The sequence below is a fragment of the Zingiber officinale genome, chromosome 10A (assembly GCF_018446385.1).
Source record: "Zingiber officinale cultivar Zhangliang chromosome 10A, Zo_v1.1, whole genome shotgun sequence".
In the NCBI taxonomy this organism is placed as follows: Eukaryota; Viridiplantae; Streptophyta; class Magnoliopsida; order Zingiberales; family Zingiberaceae; genus Zingiber; species Zingiber officinale.
In genome coordinates, this window is record NC_056004.1 from 79944799 (window position 1) to 79966889 (window position 22091).

At 40.8% G+C, this 22091-nt stretch overlaps 1 protein-coding gene across 1 annotated transcript; it reads left to right on the top strand.

Moving 5' to 3' along the window:
* Window positions 1-372: 372 nt before the first annotated feature.
* Window positions 373-1212, top strand: LOC122026729 (uncharacterized mitochondrial protein AtMg00810-like). The gene has a single exon (XM_042585454.1). It carries the CDS (start codon window positions 373-375, stop codon window positions 1210-1212), a length of 840 nt encoding a protein of 279 aa, XP_042441388.1.
* Window positions 1213-22091: the final 20879 nt, after the last annotated feature.

Below are 22091 nucleotides of genomic sequence, written 5' to 3' on the forward strand. Positions count from 1 at the left end.
AATTTGTGCTTATTTGCAGAATATGATCCTATAACCTATGAAGAAGCATCCAAGGATACAAAGTGGAGAAAAGCAATGGAAGAAGAGATTCATACTATAAAGAAAAACAATACATGGGAGCTCACTTCACTTCCACAATGACACAAAACTATTGGAGTCAAATGGGTGTTCAAAACAAAGACAACTGCAAAAGGAGAAATTGAAAGGTACAAATCAAGGTTGGTTGCTAAGGATACAAGCAAAAGTACGGGATTGACTATGAAGAAGTCTTCGCACCAGTAGCCCGACTTGAAACAGTAAGGTTACACATCTCTATTACAGCTCAAAGAAGATGGAAGATATAACAGATGGACGTAAAATCTGCCTTCTTAAATGGAAATCTTAAAGAAGAGGATTATTGAGCAACCACCTGGTTTTATCATCAAAGGACAAGAAGAAAAGGTATATAAGTTAAAGAATGCTCTTTACGGACTCAAGCAAGCCCCTAGAGCCTGGAACTCAATAATTGATGAGCACTTTATAAAGGAAGGTTTCACAAAGTGTCCCTATGAGCATTCTTTATACTTGAAGAAGAATTCATATGGAGATATTCTACTGGTATGTCTTTATGTGGATGATTTAATTTTTACAAGTAATAACATCTCCATGATTAGAGAATTCAAGCAATCAATGGAGAAGGAGTTTGAGATGACAGATCTAGGATTGATGAGATATTTCCTTGGCATTGAAGTACAACAAAGAGAAGAGGGGATCTTTGTATCACAAGAAAAATATGCCAAAGAGATTCTGAAGAAATTCTCAATGGAAGATTGCTATGCTATGGATACGCCAGTTGAATATGGCATTAGAATGACTAAAGACGGAAAAGGTAAACTTGTGAATCCAACTTATTACAAGAGTCTTGTGGGTTGCCTCATGTATCTGACATGCACAAGACCTGATATATTATTTGGAGTTGGTTTAATAAGCAGGTACATGGAAACTCCAAAAACTTCTCACTTATATGCAGCTAAGAGAATTCTTAAATATATCAAAGGGGCAATTGATTATGGACTTCTTTATTCATCAACGAAAGATGTGGAGTTTTTTGGTTTCAGTGATATGATTGGGATGGAAGTTATGATGATCGCAAGAGCACTACTGGATACGTGTTTTATCTTGGTAATACTGCATTTACTTGGTCTTCAAAGAAACAATCAGTTGTTACTCTAACAACTTGTGAAGCTGAATATATTGCTGCAGCATCTTGTGTTTGTCATGCTATTTGGCTAAAGAGATTACTCCAAGACCTTAAATTGCAATAAGAAGCTCCTACCAAGATCTATGTGGATAACAAATCAGCAATTGCTTTAGCCAAAAAACCCAGTTCATCATGAAAGATCCAAGCATATTGATACTCGCTTTCATTTTATAAGGGAGTATGTTAAGTCAAAAGAAATAAAATTGCTCCATGTGAAGTCAAGTGATCAAGTAGCTGATATATTTACAAAGTCTCTAAAAGCAGAAGCTTTCCAACACCCAAGGAATTTATTGGGAGTTCAAGGAAGAATAAGTTTAAGGGGGGGCAAATGTTGGCATATAAACTTATTCCAAGAGATAAATTGGCTTCTTTAAATGCAAGAATAATGCCAAGAACAACTTGACTTCATCAACCATGCAAGGAAGTTGTCAAAATCAATTTGACTTCATGTGACTCTTCATCAACTAAGCAAAGTTCAATTATCCTACTAAGTTCAATGAAACTCTTTATGACAAGAGTCATTAGTATAGAAAAGGACAAAGTCTATTTGTCTTGTGTTTAATGATATAATGTATCAATCTAAGTGAATAAATAGGACCTTGTATGATGAAGAATGACAAGTAGTAACATTTTCTCTTCATAGAGTTTTTTTTCCCATTCTCATACTTTGTTACAAAATCTCTCCTACATTCTTATTTTCTCATCCTAGTTCCACCAAAATTCCAACACAGTGGCGACTTGGGGGAGTCACGGTGGACCAACTCGATGTCGAAGACATTGCTTGTCATGACAAGGGCCGGCACGAAGGAGATGAGTAGGAGGAGGCGGAAGAAGGTGCTGATGGCCGCCATTGCGCGATATAATTAATGAAGATATATACATTTTCAACTAGTGCGTGGATTTTATAGAGAGAGTCAACGACGAATAAAGAAGTTTAATTAATGGGAATTGATGATATGATTGATTGAATAAAATTTGGAAGGAAGTGAGATTTAGAATCTCTTTTAACTTAAAAATTCTAAGAGGAATTGGGAATTAATGGGAGCAAGGCATCTCATCAAGTCGATTAATGGTCCAAATCAAGCTTGAAATGGTAAAAATATATCTTTAATTATTTATTATATAATTAATTGATTCCGAAAGGAATGTAAGTGTCATTCAACTCCTTCCAATTAATTGATATTTATTTGGAAGGAACTTTTGCTCCCATTCCAAGTTTAGTTAAATTGTTTTAATTGCATTTGATGCATTTAGAATATGTATATAGAGTGTCTCCACGTTATCTTCTCCCGCCCGATAATGGAGCTTCCTCTGATAAGGTGGATTGGCCTGATACTTATTGGATGTCTACCGATCAACCTCCAGTGTCGATAATGATGCTCCTATATAGATCAATATGTATTGGCCTAGCTAAAATTTTCAATTAGGAGCCAAATTCAATAAATTAAAAAAATTAATACCATATAAAATTGAATTATCCAACTTTTAATTATTAAAAATTTAAAAATATTTTTAAAATATAAGTTGAAATTTTTAAAAATTTCGTAGGTCAATTTTCACAATCCAAAATCCTAAATGTCAAATTTAAGGAGCTAAAAACAAACTTAAATTTAAACATTTTGACCTTAGCCCTTTAATTAAGTGTAGTTGAAACAATCGATCATCGTAGCTTAGCTTATAACAGTACAAAAAAATGTTGGAATATGAACAATCTGTTTGTCGGAGATATATAGGGTATTAGCTGAATTTAAACTGCTCTAAATTGAACTCAACTAACAGTAGAGAAGACCTGAGCGGATAATCTCAGGCTGCCAGCAGTGGCTGGTTTCTGCTCTGAGATGAAGAACTGCCGAGCAAGAAGATCGGCTGAGCCGGTAGTCTGTGTTGCCGAGCGGGCAGATCGACCGAGAGGGCGTATTGGCCAAGAGGGGAGGTCGGCCGAACAGATGGCGGATCGGCCGAGCGGGCAGGTCGGCCGAATAGATGGTGGATTGGCCGAGCAGAGGGTGGATCGGCCAAGCAGTCAGGTCGACAGAACATATGGTGGATCGGCCGAGCAGAGGGCGGATCGGTAGAGAGAAGGTCAGGTCGACCGAGCGGGCAGGTTGGCCGAGAGGAGGTCGGGTCGGCTGAGCGGGCAGGTCAGCCGAGCGGGCAGGTCGACTGAGAGGAGGTCGAGTCGTTCGAGCGTGCAGGTCAGTCGCGAGGAGCTCGGGTCAGCCGAGTGGGCAGGTCGGCCAAGAGGAGGTTTGGTCGGCCGAACAGAAGTCGAGTCGGCCGAGCGGATTGACCGACGCCTACGAGGTGTAGTTTCCTTGAAACAGATTCGCCCCCACCTCTGGCTATGCTTCGAGGTTCACTCGGGTCGTCTGTTTCCTAGGATACAACGGTCTGACCGTGAACTCCACATAGCACTGGTGGTCACGGCGAACTGAGAGGCACCCGATCGCTACCACAGGCACTCTACCGAACATGAGTTACACGACAGAGGAGGGAATGAGGTGGAGAGCTTCTGCTAGCTTTGCGGTGTTTCTCTGCCCATGATTGGAGCCTCCTTATATAGGAGTTCAGATCAATGACAGCGTTAATGATCATTAATGAGCATTACTCGCCGAGCAAAACGTCCACCGTTTCACTCATTATTCCTCGGCCATTTTTCTTCTGCATTAATCTCGAATTTAATGCATACGTTTCACAGCAGCAAAAGATCAACGTGGAAAAATGTTGGTTGTTCCACTTGGACAAATTTTTGTCCCGACCGTTCTGGGATTCGTGTGCGCAGGTCGCGCTCGCCCACGAGTCAACTTGATTCAGTGCAATCCGAACCCTGGATTTGCACCCCCTTGCGCACCCATGCAAGAGAGAGAGTCTCTCCCCATGCATTTGTTCACATACTCAATGTATGTGAATCAATATAAACCAATAAAAGTGCCTTGAAACTCCCAATGTGGGACTAAAGTCCCATTCACAATGGAGCTTCTTCTCTTCCACCTCTTCTCCATTCACACTTATTCAACAATCCCCCACATGAATGGAGATAGGGCAAGTGATAGCATTCAGTAGTTGAATCAAGTATTGGATTGGTAGGTTTTACCCTTTGAACCTTCCCTTGTGAAGATCTGGTTGCATACTGGCTGATGGTAGACACGATATCCTTGAACTATACTATCGTCTGTGTAAGCAGTGACAAATCTCACCCAAGACTCTCCCTGATACAACTTAGTTCTGATGAGTGTGTTCGTTCTTGGCCATGAACATGCCTGGTTCTGTGAGAAGCTCTAAGAATTGTGCCTCCAATTCTCTTTGAAGCGGCCCCACTTCTTTCTCACATAGGTGATCTCTCAAGAGTTGCCATCTACTCTTTTTGATCATTAAAAGCCCATCGGCTTATCCTGGTCTAGTCACTGTTTCATTGGGCTCCCCCCACAGTGTGTCTAGTCAGTGCAGATTAGTTGTCCCTTTGAACCTAGTTCTTGGTATCTCCAGTCAGCATAGGTTGGGTGTCCTTTGCACTGATCGCTAACAACGGCATCAAGCCCATTCTCTGAGATGAGCTTGCAACTAACTCTCGATTTAACCCCTTGGTTAGCGGATGTGCTAGGTTATCTTTTGACTTCACATAGTCAACAGTTATAACTCCAGTTGAGAGTAGTTGTCTAATGGTATTATGTCTATGGTGTATATGTCTAGACTTCTCATTATACAGATGGCTCTGTGCCTGACTGATTGCTGATTGACTATCGCAATGTATGCAAATCGTCGGCACCGATTTCGGCTATCATGGAATATCTTCTAAGAATTGTCGTAGTCATTCAGCCTCTTCACCACATTTGTCAAGAGCTACAAAATCAGATTCCATCGTGGATCTGGTTATTACGGTTTTCTTAGAAGATTTCCAGAAAATGGTTGCACCTACTAGAGTGAAGACATATCCACTCATAAACTTAGAGTCTTTTATATCAGATATCCAACTTGAATCTCTGTATCCTTCGATCACAGCAGGATATCTTGTATAGTGCAGTTCATATTCATGAGTATACCTTAAGTACCTCAGTACTCTTGTTATCCCTTTCCAGTTCTCAACACCGGGATTACTCGTGTATCTATTCAGTTTGCTTACTGCATAGGCCAAGGCTGGTCGTGTACAACTCATCAAGTACATCAGACTTCCAATCACTCGAGAGCCCTTTATCTGAAAGATACTTTCACCTCAATTTTTTGATAGATATTGACTCGTATCTATCGGCGTTCGTGCCAACGCAGTATCACCCTTGGTGAATTTCTCAAGAATCTTGTCCACGTAATGGGACTGACTAAGAACAAGTCCTGCTGCCGTTCTAAGAATTTTGATTCCTAGAATCACATCAGCTAGGGCCATGTCTTTCATGTCAAATCTTGAGTTCAACATATCTTTAGTGGATTTGATTATCTTATCATTACTCCCTATGATAAGTATGTCATCTACATATAGGCACAAGATGACGTAGTCATTCTCTGTGACTTTCATGTAGACACATTTATCGCATTCATTAATCTTGAATCCACATTCCTTTATGGCATTATCAAATTTCTCATGCCACTGCTTCGGTGCTTATTTCAAGTCATATAATGACTTCACCAATCTACAAACCTTATTTTCCTGTCCTGGCACAGAAAACCCCTCAGGTTGCACCATGTAGATTTCCTCTTCTAAATCCCCGTTTAGAAAGGTGGTCTTTACATCCATCTGATGTATTTCGAGATTCCATAGAACGACAATAGCCAACAATACTCTAATGGAAGTTATTCTCGACACCGGAGAATACGTATCAAAGTAATCAAGGCCTTCTCATTGTCAGTATCCTTTGATTACCAATCTGGCCTTATACTTATCGATCGTGCCATCAGACTTCATTTTCTTCTTGAAAATCCACTTGCAACCTAGTGGTTTACTTCCGTGAGGAAGATCCACAAGTTCCCAAGTGTGATTTTGCAAGATAGATTCTATCTCAGATGCAATTGCCTCTTTCCAGCGAGGTCCATCAAAAGAGCCTACAACTTCTGAGTAACTACGGGGCTCACTCTCCAACATGAAAGTGATAAAATCCGATCCATAGAATTTTTCTACCCGAGCTCTTTTGCTCTGTCTAGGCTCAACCTCCACGGGTTCCTCGTCATCATCATCTTCTTCTTCGCCTTGTGTTTCGGTTGCCCATTTTGAGGAGCTAGCATCCTCACGGGTCTTATACGAAAACACATGCTTGAAGAAAGAGGCATTTCTTGATTCGTTTATCGAGTTCTTGTGTATCTCCGGTATGTGTGACTCATACACACAAAATCGATAAGCACTGCTGTTATGTGCATATCCAATAAATATGTAATCAACAATCTTTGGTCCTATCTTAATCCTTTTCGGATCAGGTACCAACACTTTGGCAAGACACCCCCACATTCGTAAATATTTGTAGGATGGTTGTCTTCCATTCCACAACTCATAAGTGCTTTTATCTATTTTCTTTCGGGGCACCTTATTTAAAAGGTAATTAGCTGTTAACAAAGCTTCCCCCACATGAAATCTGGCAGTCCAGAGCTCAATAGAAGAGTATTCATCATCTCCTTTAGAGTTCGGTTCTTTCGCTCAGCAACTCCATTTTGCTGAGGAGTGTAAGGAGCTATTGTTTCGTGTCTGATCCCATGTTCAGCACACAACTCAGCGAACAGAGACACATATTCACCACCTCGGTCACTTCGAACCACCTTAATCTTTCTATTAAGCTAGTTTTCAACCTCATTCTTATAGAGAGCAAATTTATCTATAGCTTCATCCTTACTTTTGAGAAGATACATATAACAGTATTTTGTATTATCATCTACAAAAGTGATGAAGTATTTATTACCACCATGTGTTGGCGTACCTTTTAGGTCGCACAAATCAGTGTGGATTAGGTCAAGTGTGTTGGGTCTTTCGGGCCGCGAAAACCACTTTTTCGCGTCATGGAAACCCCGAAACCCCCGCCATCGGATCTGTACGAAGAATAAAAATTTCGAAAAACCTACGAGTACGAGTTTACAAACTCTAGATCTACATTAGAGTATGAGTTTTACCCTTGATGCGCGCCTATCGCAAATCCCGCTCGTCCAAGGTGCCGGATCTCAAGATTGTCAAAGTAGACAACCCTCTAGAAGTATTCACACGAACAAATAGATGGAGGGAGAACCTTAGAGTGTGCTAGCACTCCAAGAAGGTCTCGGCAATGGAGAGGAGAGGGAGAGAAGAATTGGAGAAAGGAAGAAGATGAGAGTTGAATGAGCCTTGAATGAAAAATGAATTCCATTCACAATCAAAAGTGGTCGGCCACTATTTTTGTAACTCCTCTCATTTAATGTGGCCATTAAAATGAGGAGGAGATTTGTAACCTCCATGAGGTGTCACACACATGTTCTAAATATGATGATGTGTAACACCATTATTGGCCACTTAATGCCAACTCACAAATGAGATGACAAATAGTCAAGTCAAACTTGACTCTTCCTCTTCCTCTCAAGTCAAGTCAAACTTGACTTAATCTCTCTCATGGTTGATCTAATCCAACCATCTAATTCAAGCTAATTTAATATAATGAATCTAATTCATTTAATTAAATTGATTCAATGAGTCATAATCTAAATTAGACTCATTGAACACATGAATCAACTTGAGTTCAACTCAATTAGCCCAATTAGGATTACTCTTAATCCAATTTGATTAATCAAATGAATCTAATCCTCTTGGTTCATCATATGAACCTAATCTCCATCTAATTGTCCTTTGTGTGTGACCCTATAGGTTCTTGTAATGTTGGCAATGCCCCTAAACCCATTTAGGAGCATAAGTAATGAGCGGTATCTAGCAACACATCATTACTACCCAAGTTACAAGAATGTTGAGATCCAACATCACCTTGTGACTACTAATCGTGACTCCTCACAATATATGACAAGTGTCCTTCTATCCTAGACATCTAGATTGATCAATGTGAGGCATAGACCGTGTCATCCTCTAATCAATCTAAATCTTGAACTCCAAGTAGACTCACTAAATCAAATGAGCTCAATATCTCATATTGACTCATTTGGGCATGGTCATGCACTTCGTGGTCTCACTCTATCAAGAATATCGATGTCACTCCCGTTATATAGGAGGGATAGATCCCATCTACATCACTCACATCCCTCTGCATAATTCGTTACATACCCAGTAATCGCCTTTATAGTCCACCCAGTTACGGGTGACGTTTGACGAAACCAAAGTACATAACTCCTTATGTAGGGAACCATGGTGACTTCAGGTCTAAGGACTAGTAGTCATACTAATAGCCACATGAGAAAGTATATGACACTCATATAACGATCCATGATACTTTCTCATGGCGGGTCATTCAGTATACATTCTCCAATGCATACCCATGTGTCAACTTGATATCTCTATATCCATGACTTATGAGATCAAGTCATCGAGTTGACCTACATGCTAGTCTCTTCGCATTAACATTGTCCCTAAATATTAATACTCGACTAGGAATGATTAAGAGTAGTGTTCCCTATATCATCTCACTATCGATTCAACCAATCGATTGATATAGGTAAGAACCTTCTACTCAAGGACGCTATTATACATAGTTTATTTGGCACCAATACAAGTAAGTATAATAACCAAAACAAATGCCTTTATTTATATAAGAATATGATACAACAAGTCCATAATACAATCATCAAATGATTGGCTCTAGGACTCTAACTAACAAAGTGGTTCGTTACTTCTTTCAATATGTTGAAAGGATGACCTTGTCATTTTCGCTTCAACACAAATCTCACATTTGTGTTTTAGGTCAAGGTGGAATGAAGGTATGCTTTGCATGTTTATTAATCTACGCAACACATCATAGTTAACATGCCCTAGTCTACAATGCCACAAACACGAAGACTCAGCATATAAGTGGAAGAGCTTTCATTTTTATTTGTCTTAGGCCTAATGGCCATTACATTGAGCTTGAATAGCCCATCAGATACATAACCCCTTCCTACAAACATTCCATTCTTAGACAATACAACTCTGTCCGACTCAAAAATAATGCGAAAGTCATGCTTGCTCAAAAGTGATCCGAATACTAGATTCTTCCGAATCTACGAAACATACAGCACATTGTTCAGAGTAAGGTCCTTGCTCGAGGTCATCTTCAGCACCACCTTTCCTTGGCCCATGATGTCCGAGGTTGTTGAGTACCCCATGAACAGTTTGTCTCCAGTGACTTCTTCAAAGTTGTGGAGTAGCTCCTTATTGCAGCACACATGTCTGGTGGCTCCAGTATCGATCCACCATTGCCATGGGTTTGAACCGATCAGGTTCAACTCAGACACCACAGTGCAGAGGTCGTCCATTTCTGGTCCCTCGTTCAGGTTGGCCTCTTGCTTCTTCTTCGACTTTCTGTACTCCGAAGATTTGTGACCCACTTTGTCACAGTTGAAGCACTTTCCAAAGAACTTCTTCTTGTTGATGCCTCCTCTGGGTCCCATCTTGAAAGATTTGGGGTTCTTCCATTTTGAGCTTTGACAATGCCCGACCACATGGGCTTTCACAGTAGCCGGAGAGAACAACTTTCTCTCTGAACTCTTGTTGTCTTCTTCGATGCGAAGTCGAACAATGAGTTCCTCCACATTCATATCCTTCCGCTTGTGCTTCAGGTAGTTCTTGAAGTCCTTCTAGTTGGGAGGCAGCTTCTCAATGATAGTAGCCACTTGGAAGGTTTTACTCAGAACCATTTCTTCTGAGTGGATCTCGTGCAAGATCACCTGAAGCTCGTGGACTTGGCTGATCACCGTCTTGGAGTCAACCATCTTGTAGTCCAAGAATTGGCCCACAATGAACGTCTTTGCCCCTACATCCTCAACTTGTATTTCTTGTCCAGGGACTCCCACAGCTCCTTAGTCATTCTCTTCATGCTATACACAGTGTACAGCGAGTCGGCAAGGCAGTTGAGGATGTAGTTTCGGCAAAGGAACTCAGAATGAGTCCATGCCTCCACTGTACTAATAGTTTGTGCATCAGCATCCTCAGCACGCTTGGGACGGTCCTCGATCAAAAACCGAGCCAGATTGAGTGTGGTCAAGTAGAAGAGCATCTCTAACTTTTCCCCATTGAACTTCTCTAACTTTTCCCCATGACTGATTGGCATAGTTCCAATCGGGGCGGAGAGGGCCTGCACGTGTTGAGTTTGTTGCACCTCAACATTTTCTTCTGTGGACATCTCAAGAGAAACAAATCTGTTTCAAGATTGTTGGAATACGAACAATCTGTTTGCCAGAGATATAGAGGGTATTAGCTGAATTTAAACTGCTCTGAATTAAATTCAACTTACAGTAGAGAAGACCTGAGCGGATAATCTCAGGCTACCAGCAGGGACTGGTTTAAGCTCTGAGCTGAAGAACTGCTGAGCAAGAAGATTCACTGAGCTGGTAGTCTGTGTTATCGAGCGGGAAGATCGGCCAAGAGGGTAGGTCGACCGAATAGATGGTGAATCGGCCGAGCAGGCAGGTTGGCTGAACGGATGGAGGATTGGCCGAGTAGAGGGTGGATCAGCCATGCAGTCAGGTCGGTAGAATAGATGGTGGATCAGCCTAGCAGAGGGCGGATCGGCCAAGCAGATAGCTGATCGACTGAGCAGATTGACCGAGGCCTGCGAGACGCAGTTTCCTTGAAACAGATTCACCCCCACCTCCGGCTATGTTTCGAGGTTCACTCTGGTCGTCTGTTTCCCAGGATACAACGGGCTGACCGTGAACTCCACCAAGCACTAGTGGTCATGGCGAACTGAGAGGCACCCGATCGCTACCACGGGCACTCTGCCGAACAGGAGTTGCACGACAGAGGAGGGTATGAGGTGGAGAGCTTCTTCTAGCTTTGCTGTGTTTCTCTGCCCATGATTGGAGCCTCCTTATATAGGATTTCAGATCAATGACAGCGTTAATGGTCATTAATGACCATTACTAGCCGAGCAGTGAAGCGTCGACCGTTTCACTCATTATTCCTCAACCGTTTTATCAACGTGGCAAAATGTTGGTTGTTCCACTTGGGAAAATTTTTGTCCCGACCAGTCCGGCATTCGTGTGCGCAGGTCGCTCTCGCCCACGAGTCAACTTGGTTAAGTGCAATCCTGGTCATGGATTTGCACCCCCCTGTGCACCCACGCGTGAGAGAGAGCCTCTCCCCATGCATTTGTTCACATCATCAATGTATGTATATCAATATAAACCAATAAAAGTGCCTTGAAACTCCCAATGTGGGACTAAAGTCCCATTCATAATGGAGCTTCTTCTCTTCCACCTCTTCTCCATTCACCCTTATTCAACAAAAAAATCCTAAGAATTAGGAATGAAATTTAAGGACAAATATTTTTCATCCCAAATCTAGAATAAATTTAGCGACAAAAAAAAAACAATTCATTCCAAATTAGCAATGAAATTACAATCACATATTTTCATCGCAAATTAGCAACAAATAAAATTTGGTCACAAAATTTGTTGCTAATTCTGAGATAAATTTTAATTTTCATTCTAAATTCTATGATAAATAAAATATTTGAGGTCACTTTTGCAGTAAAAATGAGATTCATTGCAAATTCGGCAACGAATTAATAATTCATTGCATATTCTAAGACAAATTAATAATTCATCGTAGAAGACTAATATTGATACGGTGATAAAAGAAGACCCACCAAAGATAGGTTAAAGCCAGGAAGAGAGGTTGACGTGGGGGTCAAAAGTCAAAATAGTCAACGACATGGAATCGCCGAGTGGGCGAAGTCGGCCGAACATGCCTATGGTACCGGGCGAGCATGGTTGGCTATCTGCTGAGAAGCTCGCAACTAAGGCTTAGAGACAACTGATGTCTTGAGTATCAACCTACCAAACAGCATGTCCAACCAGACAAAAGTCAACTCTCTGATTGTCGGACGACCAAGGGAAGGAAAATAGATTTGTGCAGAATGACCAAGTGGGGAGGTTCATGCCGAGCGACTTTCACTCGCATTATAGTGGGGCCCCCTTCATATCTCATTGTACACTTTTGGGAGTTTGTGCCACTAACAATAAAGTATATCCAATAGGTGGATCGTACTTTAGAAGTTGCTAGCCTATCACATCAAAGATTTACATGCCCGCTCAAGAAAAGGTGTTAGGGACACTTTTTCACTTGTCTTTTCTTAAGATGCTTTGGAAAATGTGCATGCACTTTGAGAAGTATGTACAAATGCTATAGTGATACTATAAAATGGGGGTCCATTCACCGGTGGAGGTATACGATACTTTGTGATCACACACACTTGCTGCTACAGTTTTTTTCACGATTCTCTACTATTCCGGTCATTGACTTGAGCATCAGAAGGTACACGCCGGGACCTCTTCCATGGCCAACACTAACGCTTTCAGTTTACAGGACCAATCAGAGGCTTCTATCGAGTCATTGTCAGAGTCACGTCAATGTCTTCATCCGGTCAACCATAGAACCACATCCTTACCTAACCATCTTCTCCGCTTTCGGACATGATTAAATATTTTAAGGAAGCTAAATCTGGGACAAATACAGAATTCATTCCAGAATTGGGGATGCATTTTGGATTTGCCGTCCCCAAATATAGGATGAATTATGGATTCGTCCCCAATTCTGGGACAAATCCAAAATTCATCATAAAATGAAAAATAATTGAAATTTAATTGAAATGAGTCTTAAAACCTAAATTTTAACCTAAAAGTCTTTAAATGACATGAAATAACTTTCCATGTATTCGTCTTGTTATCCTGATTATATAAATGCTCTCATACATTATTTTGATCTAATATTTTAAGAGTGTAATTTTTTTTAACACAAATATGGCTAATTTGTCCTTATATTAATAAATTATTATCTTAATATTAAAAAATTATCATATAAACATGATAATCAAATATGATTTTTTATAAATAAATATAATTTATTATTAAAATTACTACACTTAATATATTATGTCAAAATTATATTTGAAGATATTTTTATAATCAGGAGAACAATATGAATCCATAGGAACTAGTTTCATGTCATTCCAATCTCTCTAGGTCAATCTTTAGAGTTTATGATCATTTGTTCTTTTTTATTTTTTTTTTCAAATATGCATATTCATGTCAAAAAATCACTACACTCAATATATTGGGTCAAAATTATAGATGAGGCTATTTTTATGATCAATTGAATAATATAAACACATGGAAACTTATTTCATAAAATTCCAATATTTATAAGTCCATATTTAGGGCTTCGGTTACTTTGTCCATTTTCTTTTTATTTATTTTCAATTCTAGAATGAATCCAGGATTCGTCACAGAATTTACGACGAATCCAATATTCACCCCCAAATATGGACGAATCCTGTGATTCATCACAAATTCTGGGACGAATCTAGGATTCATCCCAAAATTGAAAAAAAAAAAAGAAAAAGAACTCATAATCGGAAATCCTAAATATGGACCTAGAGATGTCAAAATTTCATGAAACAAGTTTCCATGTATTCTTATTATTCTCCTAATCATAAAAATGTCCTCATCTATAATTTTGACCTAATATATTGAGTGTAATCATTTTTTAACAAGAATTTGACCTCATTCATGTTTTTAAAAAAATCACTATACTTAATATATTAGGTCAAAAGTATGTTTGAGGACATTTTTATCATTAGGAGAATAATATGAACCCATAGGAACTGGTTTCATGTTATTCCGAGTTTTCTAAGTTCATCTTTAAAGTTTCTGATTATTTGTTCTTTTTTATTTTATTTTATTTTTTAATCTGGGACGAATCTTAGATTCGTCCCTAAATTTGTGACAAATCCATGAATTCATCCTAAATTCGTCACCTTATTTGAATAATTTTCTCAATTAACTTCCTAAGATAATGCATTCATGATCAATGACACACAAAGTTGCTATGATGCACAAATACCATTTCTACAATCTGTGAAATGTTTTCTTCTTATTGCACATCCAACTATTTTATGTTTCTGTGGGTCATATTCCCAGTTGATAGTTTGCTCACATCACCCGTGCATTGCCAACAACGGTGTAAGTAACCAAGTATGAAAAGGTGTTTTTTGTGGTTCATTTTGGTGTTGCTGATTTGGCCTTTGTAAAATACTATATTGGACATGTTTGAGAGTTCCCTTGTCTTATTACCTATTGCAGCAAGAGTTCATTCTATTCCTAGCTGCCTCAATGAAACCATTTTGCTCTTTGTTGCACTTTGATCCCACTTTTTTCTTTCACTTTGTATGACAACTTTTTTTTTCAACTCCTGATTTTCATAATTAGTGGGTAGGTTAATTGGAATTGATGTTAACTAAAAGCTAAACCTTTTAGAGGCTTCAAAGGAATTTGTAGAGACATGATTATAACATAGTGGATATTGTGGCTGCGAATCTTGAGACAATATGCAAGGTAATGCCATTTGCCAATCTTCTAGTTTCATTCTATAGTACTTTGTCTATGTTTTAGGTGTTGATGAGAATATGAGAGTCAACTAATGATCTGCAATCATGTAGCCATCAATGGCTAGTTTACTAGTAGCCATATCAAAAAGACAAATATTGACATTTGTAATGTTTAGTGTTACCAAAATATTAAATTTTAAAATTTTATTGTAGAGACCATAAATTTCATTGTATTTTTCTCACATTAAAAACTAGATAGATTATATTTTTGATGAGCAGTATCTTTTTTCATTTCCTCGGATTTTTCATGTACTTTTATCGTTTTAGGATTCTAGTACACTGGAACAACTTGCAGCCACACATTCTCTATCAACATTAATGACCATATCCCTAAATGATTTGTTCATTGTAAATTGAAAATGTAAGTTTCTTTATTTTTTTTATTGATGCAAAATATATTATTATATGACTCCAAACTCATTGCATTTGTTTTGCATTTTCAACACTCTAGCACTGTCCAATACTTCTACCTTTGAGTTAATTAGAATTTATAGCAAATAGTATGATCCACGATGATGATTCTTGTAGGCTTTGCCTTAAGCATTTTGTTATTATTATCAAGATATCTAAATTCAAACACAAACATTCTCCAGTCCCAACATACTGCATGATCATGTCTGAAGGCTAGGGAGATAGCGCGCTGGCTCTGATGGATGATTTATTGACCAGTGGATGACTTTTTTTGATATAGAAAGGGAACTTCCTCCGATCCTACGCATAATCTGACGATCCAACAGACGTTAGTGACCAAAAACATGGGAAGGATATTGGTGCAGGAAGTGCTAGACTATCAAACCTGGGTTTTAATTATGTCAAAGGGTCCAAAGTTAAGTTGTCTTGTGATCTAATAAATGTTGAACCAAGTTTGCAAGAAAGTTCTAAGTTGTCTTAGACAAAAATCCTAGTGGATTCTAGGCAGATGGGAAATCCTAGGGGTGGTAACCCTAGGTCCTAGTGGGTGGTAACCCTAGGTGATGGAAAATTCTAGCTGCGGTTAGGCAGGTGGAAACCCGAGGAGGTGGTAACCCTAGGTTCTAGAGGGTGGTAACTGTTGGTGCAACCTTAGGTCAAGGTTGACCTGGTTGACCCGACTCGAGTTGACGTGACTCGAGTTGTATTTTGATGTTTGACTTGGGAAGATTGTCGGTGCAACCTTAGGTCAAGGTTGACCTAGTTGTGTTGCATGTTGATGTTTGACACTCGTGAGAGAGTTCTATTCTTGATGTGGGACAAGAATAGATGTTTGGGAGATTATTGGTGCAACCGTAGGTCAAGGTTGACCTGGTTGACCTGATTCGGGAAAAGTCCAAGTATGAAGACTTGGCACGGAAAAGTCCAAGCAGGGAGCTTGGCACGCGAAAAGTCCAAGTATGGAGACTTGGCACGGAAAAGTCCAAGCAGGGAGTTCAAGTATGGAGACTTGGCACGGGAAAAGTCCAAGTATGGAGACTTGGCACTGGAAAAGTCCAAGTATGGAGACTTGGCACGGAGAAGTCCAAGCAGGGAGCTTGGCACGAGGGAAAGTCCTAACTGGGATGTTAGGCAATGGGAAAGTCCTGGTGAGTGAAGCCAGGCAGTGGGAAAGTCCTGGTGAGTGAAGCCAGGCAGTGAGAAAGTCCTAACTGGGATGTTAGGCAGTGTGGAAATCCTGGTGAGTGAAGCCAGGTGAAAGTCCTGGTGAGTGAAGCCAGGCAAGGGAAAATCCAGATGGATCAGGGATGATCGGACTTCTGGTGTTGGAAAGTCCAAGTAGGTCAAAGGGATTGACCGGACACTTGGCAGGGAGTTCTAGCAGGTCAAGGGAGTGACCAGATGCTAGGGATGAAGTACCAATAGGTCAAGGTTGACCGGATATTGGTTTGGAAGTCTTGGGACTTAGTTTGGGCAAAAACTAAGCTCTGGATCGGTCACCGCCGATCCGGATACTGTTTGCTCGATCAGTCGGTGACCGATCGATATCGAAAACTCTACATTCGATCGATCGGTGACCGATCAACAAGCGAACAGAGGCGAAAGAAAGGCAGGCTGATCGGACATGGCCTGATCCTGGGGACCGATCAGAGACGATGTCGCGGAAGCACGGCGGAGTTGGGATCGGCGTGGACCGATCCGGCTCGATCGGTCCACGCCGATCGACGATCGCTGAAGGTTCTGTGCACTAACTGATCGGTCTGGGGACCGATCAGCACAGGGCCTGATCGGTCCGTAGACCGATCAGGGTTCTAGCCGTTGCGACGCAACGGCTAGTTCCTTCACTGTTTCTTCTTCGCAGGTATAAAGGATCGAGGGCATCTTCTGTGCGAACATTTTTCTTCTTCCTCTTCTTTCTGCTGCTGAGCTCTGCTGAGTTCTTGAAGCGTTGAAGCTTTGCGTGAGCTTCCCTTTGGCTGGGTCACCTGCTGTTGTAGGCGCTTGGAGCTGCTGCTTCTTCCAGTCGAAGAGAAGGCAAGCAAGAGTTTTCTTACTGTTGTATTTCTTGCTGTCTTTCTTTGTATTTCTGTACTCTCCTTACTTGCTGTTGCAAGAGTGTGTTGTGGCGAGGTTTCTCCACCCATAAGGAGTTTGTATTAGCCGGTTCTCCGGGGACTCATCCACCGACGGATTGACTGGACTCGTCCACCTTACGGACACGCCGAGGAGTAGGAGCCCTAATCTCCGAACCTCGTTACATCGACGCGTTGAGGTTTGATCTTCTTGTTTTCGTTTCCTTGTTTGTTTTTCCGCTGCGCTGACAAATTGTAGGAAGAAACGCGAGAATTTGGGGTCGGCTATTCACACCCCCCTCTCTAGCCGTACGAAGGATCCTAACAAGTGGTATCAGAGCGAAGGTTCGCTCTTCATCGGATCAACACCCGTGGGAGCAAAGCTAGAGAATGGATCTCTATGGAGAAGATGTCACCATTCCACCCTTCTACGAATGCGGCGACTTCGCGTATTGGAAGGTAAGGATGAAGTATTTTCTTATGACTAACATAATGAATTGGTTTTGTGTACAAGAAGGATTTACTCCTCCGGTGGATAAGGAAGGAAAACCACTTGAGAAGAAGGAGTGGACAAGAGAACAAATTCACAAATCCGAAATCAACAAAGAGGTAACGAAAATAATTGAATTTTCATTGCCTACTAACATTTTGTGTAAGATAGGTTACAACAATGCCAAGGAATTATGGGATAACTTGGCCAAGTACCATGAAGAGAGCTCCACTTCAAGCCATGAAGAGGAGCCTAGTGAGCCAAGTAGCTCACATCATGAAGAGAGCAAATTGGAAGTTGAGGGTTACTCAACATCTAAAGAAGAAGAGGAAGTGAGTTCTTCTTCAAGATCGGAGCACGAAGAAGAAGCTTCTACCTCCGGGAGGGATGAAGAAGAGAGCATCCATTCATCCTCAACCCTAGGTAACTCAAACACTTTAAGTTCAAGTAAATTGCATATAATGTGTTTTGAGTGTAGGGAATTTGGGCACTACAAGAGTAAGTGTCCAAAGAGGGTAAGGAAGACTCCACCGGCGCCAAAGGTCAAGGTAGCCGGAGTCCCGACACGCAAGGGCAAGGAGCACGTGGTGTGCTTCCAATGCAAGCGAAGGGGACATTATCGGAGTCATTGTCCGAGGGGGAGGCAACCTCACAAGGGCAAGAGACCGAGCACTTCTATAGGGGGAGCTAAGGCAAACCCTAAGGTATCATTTAAGTCTCATTCGTGCAATACTAGTAAGATGCATGCTAGAAATTTTATTGCACTAGTCAATAATGATAAGCATGATAACATTAGAAATCGATACACATGCTTAGGTGCCAAACATGTGAGCCTAGATAAGGATAACACTAGGAAAGCAAACCCTAGAATTACCTCATCTAAGGTTAAGGAGAACCTAGGTAGGAATCCCAAATCAACTAGACACATGCCTAGGAATGCCTCAAAGAAAAATGACAAATCAAAAATTGAGGTACTAGAGAAGGAGAATCAAGTCTTGAGGTCAAGACTTGATACTTTGGAAAATGTTCTTAAGAACTTGGAGAAGTCATCTCTAGGGTTTAAGGGTCAAAAACCAATGTCCAAGGACAAAAAGGGTTTGGGTCACAAACTTAAGTCCCAAGTGGTCAAGCCCACTTATCATAATGTTCCATTCGATTATGGAACAAAACCTAGGGCTAGGAAGACCACTACCAAGGTCACAAGGGGAGTCGCCCCTATAGTTGACCTTGATGAGACCCAAATGACCAAGGCTTCAAAGCCTAAGAGGGTCATTAGGAGGGTTGCTAGGGAAGTTATCCCTAGTGAATATTTAGTGAACCCAATGAGCTCTAATAGGTATTGGGTTCCTAGGAGCATCTTCTCTACCCCATAGATGGGTTAGAGAGTGTCAACTCCAATTAGAAGGGTAGTTAACCCAACTTTGAGGAAATTGACACTCCAGGAGCATTTTCAAGGTTTTGATAACTTTTGAAAATGAAAAAGAATTATTATTTACTCCTTAAAGAGTAAATTGTGCCATATTTGAAAAATATCAATTTCAATCTTATTTGGCACAATTTAAGAAAACCTAGAGAAATACCATAATTGGGATTTTGGTTTTCTCTTAGGGATATATGGGCAATCTAGGGTTAGATTTTAAGTTAGCAAAGTGGTTAAGGATACTTAGATAGGTAATCTAGGTATATTTATCTATGCTAAATCTTGCCATGATTGTTTGCCCTCACATGTCATGACATCATATTTAGTATTATTATCATTTGAAATGTCATGATAATACTTAGGCTAGTTTATATGTCATGTGTTAGTTTAGTTTCAAACTTTATGCCATGACATCATGACATTGGCACATGTTCTCATTTATGATACCATTTTATGCCATGTCATCATCTCTTGCATTAATAATCAATTGAATTGATTTAAGGATGAAAAACACATTTTGATATTGAGATCAAATTTGTGTTTAGAAAATGCATGAGACCTTAGCCTAAGATACCTAAACCCATATCTCACATCAAAATTGACATGGATGTGCTTGATACACTCTAGATGTGTGTGAGGTATTAGGATCATGAATTAGGATCAAGGTGCATAGCTCTTGTACCTAGATGAGCCTAATTCAAGATATGGGGGATCATAGGGAAAGCTTGTGTACAAGTCATGTACATATAGCCCTAAGATTGTGGTCCCAAATTAAAGGATTTGAAATCATTTCAAAATTGTTTTGAAAAACCTTGATGAAGCTTTCCTAGTGATAGCATTCATCATTGAACATTGTGATACAAAGTTGACTTAACTTTGAACTATTTCAAAGTTTTTGAATTTTGTATCAAGATTCGAAAATGGAAGTTATTCTCATAGAAAACTATTTTTCCATGATAGTATATGTTATGAGGAATGTATCCTCAAAATTTCACATTTTTTCGAATTTTCTAGAATTTTTTAGGAGTTTCTGAATTTCCGGGAAGGGAAATCAGAAATCTCTGATTTCAGAGTGTGGATCGGTCACCGGACCGATCCAGGGAAGTTCTGATCGGTCTGGTGACCGATCAGTGATGATCCAATGCGATCAATGAAGCATGGATCGGTCTGGGGACCGATCCAGGGGGCTTTTTGATCGGTCTGAGGACCGATCAGTGCGTGCCAGTTTCTGATTTTCAGCATGTGTCTGAAATTTCAGTTTTTGGGAGTTGAGTTTCGGGTTTCTAAAGGTTTGAAACTCTCCAAGACATTGTTGGTGCAATGGTCAAGGGGGAGTTGACCTTTAGGGGGAGTTTTACCTAATTGTCAAGGGGGAGTTGACTTTTAGAGGGAGTTTTTACTCCTTAAGACTTTTAAGGATTAGTGATATGGGATTATCACTAATAGTGATATGAGTTTAGTATCAAGGGGGAAATTAAGAGTTTCAATGAAAAGTATGGGACTTTCATTAGGAAGAAACTCTTGACCTTGACACCCTCCTTGTTCTTTTTGATGTGTGTCAAAAAGGGGAGAGTGTTCATTGGAGAATTATTGGAGAACCCAAGTTAGGTTATCGGGTTAACCTAAGCTAGGGAAAGAATGTCAAGGAATGTTCAAGGAAGAACATTGGAATTCTTTTTGATGTGTGTCAAAAAGGGGGAGAATTATTGGAGAGCCCAAGTTAGGTTATTGGGTTAACCTAAGGGGAGAATGTCCAGAGAATGTTCAAGGAAAGAACATTGGACATTGGAAGATGATTGAAAACCTAAGTTAGGTTATCGGGTTAACCTAACTTGATTATGGTTTTGTCAAACATCAAAAAGGGGGAGATTGTTGGTGCAACCTTAGGTCAAGGTTGACCTGGTTGACCCGACTCGAGTTGACGTGACTCGAGTTGTATTTTGATGTTTGACTTGGGAAGATTGTCGGTGCAACCTTAGGTCAAGGTTGACCTAGTTGTGTTGCATGTTGATGTTTGACACTCGTGAGAGAGTTCTATTCTTGATGTGGGACAAGAATAGATGTTTGGGAGATTATTGGTGCAACCGTAGGTCAAGGTTGACCTGGTTGACCTGATTCGGGAAAAGTCCAAGTATGAAGACTTGGCACGGAAAAGTCCAAGCAGGGAGCTTGGCACGCGAAAAGTCCAAGTATGGAGACTTGGCACGGAAAAGTCAAGCAGGGAACGCGAAAAGTCCAAGTATGGAGACTTGGCATGGGAAAAGTCCAAGTATGGAGACTTGGCACTGGAAAAGTCCAAGTATGGAGACTTGGCACGGAGAAGTCAACGGGGAGCTTGGCAGAGGAAAGTCCTAGAGGATGTTAGGCAATGGAAAGTCCTGGTGAGTGAAGCCAGGCGGTGGGAAAGTCCTGGTGAGTGAAGCCAGGCAGTGAGAAAGTCCTAACGGGATGTTAGGCAGTGTAGAAATCCTGGTGAAGCAGGTGAAAGTCCCGTGAGTGAAGCCGGGAAAATCCGGATGGATCGGGGATGATCGGACTTGGTGTTGGAAAGTCAAGTAGGTCAAAGGATTGACCGGACACTTGGCGTGGAGTTCTAGCAGGTCAAGGGTGACCAGATGCTGGGATGAAGTACCAATAGGTCAAGGTTGACCGGATATTGGTTTGAAGTCTTGGGACTTAGTTTGGGCAAAAACCAAGCTCGGATCGGTCACGGACCGAGATCAGTACTGTTTGCTCGATCGATCGGTGACCGATCGATCGAGCGAAACTCTTTCGATTCTTGATCGATCGGTGACCGATCGAAAAGGCGGTGATCGGTCCACGCCGATCGATCTGATCGATGCGGGGGACCGATCGAGACGATGTCGCGAAGCACGGCGGAGTTGGGATCGATGCGTGGACCGATCGGCTCGATCGGTCCGCATCGTCG

Bases quoted from the DNA above. Each gene is read 5' to 3' on its own strand.
- LOC122026729 (XM_042585454.1), top strand. From the start codon at position 373: ATGGAAATCTTAAAGAAGAGGATTATTGAGCAACCACCTGGTTTTATC.